The 8,884-nt window shown below is 39.3% G+C and overlaps 1 protein-coding gene across 2 annotated transcripts; it reads right to left on the bottom strand.

The window, feature by feature from the left end:
* On the bottom strand, positions 1–8,348 carry LOC119545687 (fructose-bisphosphate aldolase). Of its 2 annotated transcripts, none has more exons than XM_037851443.1 (4): positions 8,092–8,345; positions 3,482–4,298; positions 2,932–3,131; positions 1–779 (listed from the first exon to the last, which is right to left on the bottom strand). In XM_037851443.1, the coding sequence occupies exons 2-4, from the start codon at positions 4,275–4,277 to the stop codon at positions 690–692; spliced, it is 1,086 nt and encodes a 361-aa protein (XP_037707371.1). In that variant the 5' UTR covers positions 4,278–4,298; positions 8,092–8,345; the 3' UTR covers positions 1–689. The 2 variants fall into 2 exon arrangements, with proteins under 2 accessions (XP_037707371.1, XP_037707360.1); XM_037851432.1 differs by lacking the exon at positions 1–779 and adding an exon at positions 1,549–1,882 and having other exon boundaries at positions 8,092–8,348.
* Between the last annotated feature and the right edge of the window lie 536 nt (positions 8,349–8,884).

The raw sequence follows: 8,884 nt of genomic DNA, 5'->3' as shown, positions 1-8,884 counted from the left end.
TTGAGTTGTTTGGGGGCTTTTCGGGTTTATTGTAATGTGTTCTGTTTATTTGCGTCATTTTTTCACTTATACTTATAAATCATAAATATAAAGTTTAAGAGTAATAATAATGGTAAAACATCGGTTTTTATAGACGATTTTTTTATAAAACTTTAGAAAATTTCATAAAACTTTGTGCGATTTCAATGTTCCAAGACTTTTACATTTTGATGTTGTTGATAGTGGGTTACTGTTGTTTTCACTATGAAATGTTTGTTTAACTTAACGATTTACGACACTTTTTGCTTGTTCACATTGAAATCTTTCATAATCATAATATAATAGAAAATTCATAACTTCAACAATAATAGGTTCATGTGCTTAAAACTAAAGATAAAATTGCTTCTCCATCGAACATAATCATTCCTTTCTTCTGCATTCATCAATTAGTAGTTCTCTTAAATATTTTTATCATATAATTAATTTGCAAACATGTGACGTACTACACATATAAAACATGTTTTGAAAATGTAATCATTCGTGTTCTCTTTTTTTTTTTTGATTTTTTAATGCTTGCTTTGCTTAGCTCTTGAAACTAAGATAAAAATAAACAAAACTGCCAAACGATTCCAGCAATCTGCTTCGTAGTTAGTTGTATATGGTTGCGTTTGTTATTGTGTGAAGACAAGGTCCATCCCAATCCCAACGCCTTAGTAGGCGTGGTTGGCCACGAACAGGGATCCGGATCCGGCACCAGCACTTCCGGCGACGTACTTGCCCTGAGCGGCATCTCCGTTGGCCTGGGGGTAGAGGAAAAGCGGGGAGAATCGGTTAATATTATTTGGGAAATATCCTGGAAAATATCCAGGAAAATACCATTCCTAATTACAAACGCTTGCTCTTAATTATTACTTAGTTATAACTTGGCGAGCCGCAGCAGAAAAGTTTTTCGCCCAGCTTGAAAAGTTTTCGCACTGATTTTTGCTGCACACGAAAAACTTTTCCCAGCCACCTGCGGCAAATTTATTGAAACTTTCTACGCAACCAAGCGCACAAATACATGTTACGTACAGCGTAAAAAGTTTGGGAAAATTTCATTTTGCAAGTTCTTTTACAGGAAAATTATGATTCGATTACATATAATAGCGCTGGGGATCGGAAGAAGAGCCTGTGGCAGGTTGACCATATTTTTCATTGCACGCGCGCTTTTGTTTACCACATAATTTTAGCTCAACTGTCAGCTACAGATATTCCGAAACTTTAACTTTAACTAATAAACACTAGAAAGTTAGCCAGGGCCCTTCAAAAAGTTTACTTATCATAAATAAAGTTAAGTTGGGTACACAACATGGGGGATAAATAAAAGAGGTAAGCTTTGGTCACCTATAAATTAAACAAACCTATAAAATAAGTTCCCTAACTGACCAATAAAAAACTTAAACTAAAATTAAAAAGTAAACTTAGAAACTATTTATTTTTAGTACTATATTTAAACTATCAAAATCAAAAACAAAGTTAACAACTAAGGTATCAAAAGAAAATGTATAATTTATTTCTGCTTGTCAGTTTATAATAAGATTTCCAAAATATTCTTTATGATCTAGTCAGTTTATGTGGTAAAAGGTATACAATAGGCTAAAAGGAATATATTTGCAGTTCCGTTGTTGGGGGAATGTGAATGCCGCCAGTATCAGTCCATTTTTGGGCCTTGATCAGTATCTTGTGCGCTATGCAGCTGGATTTGGCTTCGGCTTGGGATATATCTTGGCTCGATTCTGGTTCGGGATTAGTGCTTGGCATTTGGGTCTTAGTACGAATGCTGGGCAACAAAGAGGGTGGCATTGGCGGCAAACGACGGAATCGAGCCGGGCACATATTTGCCCAGGGCGGCCTGGGAGTTGGCCTGTGGAAGCGGGAGGAGAGCGGGATTTTGGTTGGGATTAATCAGCTTTATGGCTTTTCAGGATTAGGCGAGATTAGGCATAGAGCAAGCGAAGCATGAGGAAAATGAGAGCGATATGTTAGGCGTTTTGGTGATGAGTTGGCTTGAGTTTAAAGCAGGTCTAGTTATTAAATTTACCCCATTAAAGTTCGTTCTTCGGCATCTTAAAGCAACCAATCTTGATTTCTTTGTTTCAGTACTTGTGATCGTCCACATGCAAAGTATCTTTACCAGCGAACCCTTTCACAGATCCAGGACAATAATTACCACAAGCCGCCTCAGTATTGGCCTAAGTATGGGGTTAGGTGATTATGTTTGATGAAATTATGGGTTATTTTGGTTTTAATGACTATTAAATAAGGTGGGAAAATAAAAGTAAATGAATGTTGTAAACTGGTTGAAATTATCATGCCACAGATTGGTCATTACTACGCATTGATTTATATGCAGTAACGAATCCTAAAGATTCTATTATAAGCAAGTTTTTATAGATGATACATTTTCCTAATAACTGAAAAATAATTGTATTTGTCCAAAGTTTGCTTGGAATCGAGTGCTAAGAATACTGCTTTGCATATAATCCAATGTCTAGTTATTAAGTTAGAAGTATTATGTTAGTTAGAGCTCGATAAGGAAGTAATGAATTTAGCATCGTAAGCATATTAGAGGTAAAGTTCAATGGAAAGGAATAGATTAGATTTGATAATGGTATCGGTTGATGGGTGAGATAAGGAACATTTAAGGATTAGGGTATAGAAATGGGACAGATTTTTGGGATTGCGGTTATTATAATTTTCCCGAAACCAATAAGGTATTGACCTTCCTCTAAAAATTAGGTTATAGAAATGGGATAGATTTTTGGGATTGCGGTTATTGTAATATTCCCGAAACCAATTAGCCTTGGCAACACCTTCTTCCAAAACATAAGAACCGGCACTTTTTGAGCATTCACCTCTTAAGTAACTAACTATATCCATATCTTATTTAGAAAGTACTATCCAAAGACTCACCTTGGCGCGCTTGAGCAGCTCGTTCTGGCCGGCGGCGATGTTCTCCTTCTTGCCAGCCCAGGCACGCAGGACGGAGGCCTGCAGGGCGCGGCCGTAGGAGAAGGTCAGAGCCCATGGGCGGACCAGGGGAACCTGGTTGATGGCGCTCAGGTTGACGGTGGCCTCCTCCTCGGACTGACCTCCAGACAGGAAGGTCACGCCTAAGGGGGAAAGTGGATTAACAAGCGTTCGTAATAGAAAATATATTGGAAAAGGAATACCAGATACAGTAGAAGAGGTGTCAGAATAATCTTTGGAACTGAATCTATTATAAGGTTTCCTTATATAGTACTATGCTATGTCTTGATTTCCAGAGATATTACTCATTTACTATTTATATACTATACTGATTCAATATTATATATTATCTGATATAGTAATATATCTTCTCTTCATTTCCAGAGATAACAATTAATAACTATTTTAAGGTTCCCTGATATAGTATGATATATTATTTCCTTATCTCCCGAGACTATAGTGACACCTGTTCCCAACCCAGATCTGGACTCACCAGTGACGGCGGCTGGGACGGTGCGGCGCAGAGCCTGCACGGTGGCCAGGGCGATCTCCTCGGGGGTGTTCTTCTTGGCCGACTGACCGGCGGTGACCATGTTGGGCTTCAGCAGAGTACCCTCCAGGTAGACGTGGTGGTCGCTCAGGGCCTTGTAGACGGCGGCCAGGACGGTCTCGGTGACCTTCTGGGCGCGGTCCAGGTCATGGTCGCCATCGGGCAGCACCTCGGGCTCCACAATTGGGACGATGCGCTGCGACTGGCAGATGGAGGCGTAACGGGCCAGAACGTTGGCGTTCTCCAGGATCGACTGGTAGGATGGGGTGTTCTTGCCGATCTTCAGGACGCAACGCCACTTGGCGAAGTCGCAGCCGTCCTTCTTGTACTGGGCGCAGCGGGCGGCCAGGTCATCCAGACCCTGGGTGGTCACCTCATCCTCGGAGCCCATCAGTGGGACGACACCCTTGTCGACCTTGATGCCCAGAATGATGCCCTTCTTCTTCAGGATGTCGGCGAAGGGGGTGCCATCGTCGGCCTTCTGGTAGAGGGTCTCGTGGAACAGGATCACGCCGGAGATGTTCTCAGCCAGCTTGGGGTCGGTGCTGAACAACAGCTGACGGTAGGCGCGGCGGTTGTCCTCGGTGTTCTCCACGCCGATGTCCTGCAGACGCTTGCCCATGGTGGGGCCGGACTCGTCGGCGGCGAGGATTCCCTTGCCGGGGGCCACAATCTTCTGGGCGATGGTCCTCAGCTCATCCTGCAGCTCCTTGCTGGGGTAGTTGAAGTAGGTGGTCATTTTTGAGATTCGAGTGTAGTTCTGCAAAACGCGATTCCATTTCCCATGCGGATTAAAGCCAATCGCCAAAGGTGGTGCATTTTTGGTGGAAAAATAAGAAGAGCGGAGGTCGCAAGTTAGTAATTTGGCTACGTAATTTGGTAGAGGCTTAGAATATATAAATCCATGGCTTAAACGGAGAATTTTGAAGCTTTTTTAGGGGGGATGGAAAACTAGAAATTTCTGGGGGACTTCCTAAAAATGATCTGAACAGTTTGACAGTAAAGTTCTAATAACTCAAAGGTGTGTATGTTTTTTCTGGAACATGTATAGATCATATCAGCTAATGGGGTAGCTATCAATCAGGTGGATTACCAATTGATTTTGACCCACTTTTTATTATTATTATGTCTATTTTACGAGTCAATAAAAATGTATCTATATATCAATAAATAATTGTTCTTTAAAAATATATATTTTTTAAGAATTCATTTATAAGAACTATTCTTCTGCTATTTGAAATAAATACCCAAGAAAGTTCTTTAAAATGTAATAACAATTTTATTTATAACCGATCCCAAGTTGACTAATATCTTTGAAATATTTTTAAAATTTCGAAACTACACATATCACATGTTATGATGATTCAAAATTATATCATCATATTTTCAGTGTCAGGTCAATGTCACTTGGATTTTTTTCAATTTCAGAATATTTTCCATTGCAGATAATAAATTCTTTGCATGTTAGTGTTTCTCACAGCTGATTTGATAGCAAAGAGCGAGTAATAGAAGGCGATTAAAGGCGCATGCACGGAAAACGTGTTTTTCTCTATATCTATTGCTCTCTCTCTCTCACTTTTTCGGTCTTTCTCCCACTCTCAACATTTACATACAAAATGTTGCCTATTTTTTATAAACTGAGTGAAAATTATAACGTTTTATAAAAAATTTCCCTACGTATTATTCTAAAAATAAAGCACTACAATGTTTTTCGTTGGGAACTGCTAATTTCCGAATTCTTTATAAGGCCTGTTAACTTTTCCAACTATTATAAAAACCGCACGATTGATTAAACTCTAGAGCACTTGGGAAAAAGCGAACCAACCTCGACGATGAATTTTCAGTAACTGAGCAAAGTCACGGAAACCTCGGAAATAATTCCCTCCTCTGATGTAATCAAAGTCATGGAGTCTTCCCTCTCGCTCTCACTGCCTACATCCCTCTCTCTCCCACCCGCATAATGCGTGACGTGGAAACTTTCACTTTTATTATCGCTGCCACAGCGCTGCCTCAGTCGACGCCTCTGCCGGCAGCGACGTCAACACAGGGCGCATGAATTTCTGTTTGACATTGAACAAGGTCAAGCAACAATGTTGCTAGGCTGGGGGCGGCACATGTTGCCAGCGAAATTTGTTGCTTACGAAAGGCGAATAGAAATTGTTGAAAAACCGAAAGTCGTGCGGCGCGTGTGAAAGATAGAGATAGCTGTATCTAGTGCGAAAGAGACCGACGACTATCCAGCAATATGTAGATACAGATGCGAAATACTCTGCGATGACTAAAAACTCGGTTTCTACTTGTTTGACATTGACAATGAGCCAAGGACTGGAATGGCATAAATATCACGCTTTAGATTAGACCACCGCAACTTATCACAAAAAGTTGTTTACCGCATCACCCAGAATTCCCACGCCATATATTTAACACTTGGCATACACGTGAAAAACTTGCGATTTTAGTTAGTTTTAGTGACCTGCTAAAAACTTTGAAGATTATATGATATTTTGTTTTTAATTCTCTTCCATTTTTTTTCGTAAACTCATCATAAATTTAATTTTGTTTTTATAAGTATTTTAATATATTCAATTTTAAAGTTTGAAGCTATAATTCTTGCTTTTTATTTTCACAGATCATATTAAAATTTTATATAGCTTCACGGGAGATAATACTTTTTTCATTCGAATTTTTTTTATGTTTAAATTTGTATCTATAGGATAAGTTATCTATAGCTAGTTCGGATTCACTCAGGAGACAACACCCACCTACACTTGCCGGCAATCAATCGAAGACTAAAAAGATTCGGATACTAGGCGAAATATATACGATGAACAAAAAATAAAAGAGAATCAGGCAACGCATGACAACAAAAAACAATCAAAATAAATTTAAGTTGCTATCAAGAAACCGTGTATAAAAATAAAACCGACACATGTCGGTCTATATGTATGGGTGTGCTTGTACAAAAACAAGCTGATAAAAAACGAACAAAAAATCTACACAGTGTCTAAAAAGTGTCATGGAATATGGTAGAAGTTGCTCCGGAAAGATGAACAAACAGGTTCGACTTGTGGCCGCATTTCGTATCAGCTATCAGTGGAAATTTTGAATCAAAAACGAGCCCCCACTGGCGGTTCCAAAGGTTTCGTATTATCATAACGAGATTTTAGGTCCGGCCTCCTCGAAGGCAGACAGTGGGTCAAAAGAACAGCACCCAAGGGAGATAATACTAACTACTGCGAATGGAATGACTACCAACTGACGTCAAGCGATGAACAGCAAAAATGGGTGGTATACGACGTATTTTGTATAAAAAACATTTTTGAAGGCAGGGAACTTTGGATTCGTCACGTACTCCTGTATTTCTAATGATATGCCCTTCTTCTGTGACCTCAATAACTTTGCTTTGGTAACTGTTTACTAACGGGACTATAAATACAAGCTATAAGATATAGCAATAAATTCTTATCTAGTTCTTTACAACAGTAAGGTGTATGGCTTAATCAAACTATTACGTCGATTACGATAAGGTAGTGGGTTTGATTAAAGATATAAGTTATTAAAAATAGTATTAACAGTAAGATCTTTATAATAATTTTTATAACTTATATGTCTTATGAAATCTTGACAGCCAATAATGTAACTTATAAAAAATAAAAAAGATTTTAAAAGACAACCAAATCATAATAATGGATCTTGTTTTGAATATCATAAACAGGTATCTGCTGTTGACCTTCAAAAGAAGTCCTTGCCCCTCCAGAACTCGTTTTAATATACATACATATATAGGTTCCTATCAAAACAACCCCTAAACTGGTGCCTCTCTTTTCCGATTAAGTCCCTCTATACGAATTTATACCCCACCTATTCTCAATTTTATTACGTCTTCTACTCATTCAATGAAAGGTAAATAAAAAGTGCAATAGATAAAGACGGATAAAGTAAAGGGAAGACGTCAACAAACCGAGGAATTTACGATGACGTTGGCTAATTGAAAGATACGAAAATGTATGTATTTCCCGTTGCATAGTACATACATTTAACATTTGCGGCAACTATTTATAAAGAAAACCCGCATCGGCGACTACAAATTGCAGTTGAAACTTTGCCAATAAGCAAATGAACTCAATTGGAAGAGCGAGTGGGGATAAAAAAAACTAAAGAGAGCCGGTTGAGCCGGTAGAGAAAAACTACTTTCGAGAGTTAAGAGTCACCCGATAAGGTTTCTTATCGCCTGCAGTTCCCGTAGCCCCACTCTTTTTTTCCGCGGGGCATAGGTCAACAGCACTCGGGAACCTCAAGGTTCTAGAATTTGTCATAAGAGTTTTGAGCACGAGGAAGTGGTGAGATGAAAATGTATTCGAAATACATGGGAACTAAGCACTCACTCACACGATTACAGATTCTGTGTTGTTCTGTAACTTGGCATTACGAAACAGCCCAGAAAAATGGGAACGATTACGCGACTTTTCAATTGCACTGGCAGATTATGAGTTATTATGGGATATATTCCTGATTTTTCTCAGGGGTTCCTCCACTTTATCACGCCCACTCACCGAACTGGAAACTGAATCTGGGATGTGGTGATTAGCTGCTGGCTACTGGCTGGGTCCGCTGCTGCTGCTGCACTGGAGGAGAGCGGTTAACGCTTTTATTTTCGCTTCGAGTCGGTCGCTGCCTCTGCCGCCGCCTCTGCCGATGCCGATGCCTCTGCTCCCGCCGACTGCGCCGTCAACGTGAAATTCCAAAGCGAAATAAGCGAGACATGGCGAGCGAGACCCCAAAAGGTTGTTTAGAGGTCGTCGTCGGCGGTGTTGGGCAACCGACTGAGCCAAGCGCTAAAAATTCCCAGATCCCCAAGCAGTCGGAGTCCAAAATAAAGCTCCACGGGGGAGCTTTTAGTGGGTGAGGGAACCCCAAAGATGATTATAGAACACGCTAAAACTTGGGGATAGCTTTGGACTGCTTTAGCTTCAGACTAAGCGGGATTACATTTAAAATAGTAAGCTTAGGAAATACGATATTTTATATTATTTTAAAACTAAGTATTGTATACCTATAAATAAATGCATAGCAATTATCGCAAGCAATCGTGGACTCTTTATGCGATCGGTAAAAACTGGACTAGTATAAAATAAGGTAACACAGTTTCTGGAAAAAAAAACATCAACAAGAAACAGCAAATATAATTATAAGATTAAAACATTTTTTATGTATTTTTCAGAATTAGTAAAAATGTTTATTATTCCGATAAAATAATATAAGAAATGTTTAAAGTTGATAGTCAGCAAGAACATATCAAGAAAATTAACATTTCTTATGATCGGAGATGATATATGATTACTTTGC

This window comes from Drosophila subpulchrella, chromosome 3R, assembly GCF_014743375.2.
Source record: "Drosophila subpulchrella strain 33 F10 #4 breed RU33 chromosome 3R, RU_Dsub_v1.1 Primary Assembly, whole genome shotgun sequence".
Classification (NCBI taxonomy): domain Eukaryota; kingdom Metazoa; phylum Arthropoda; class Insecta; order Diptera; family Drosophilidae; genus Drosophila; species Drosophila subpulchrella.
This window is presented reverse-complemented; position numbering and strand designations above follow the sequence as displayed.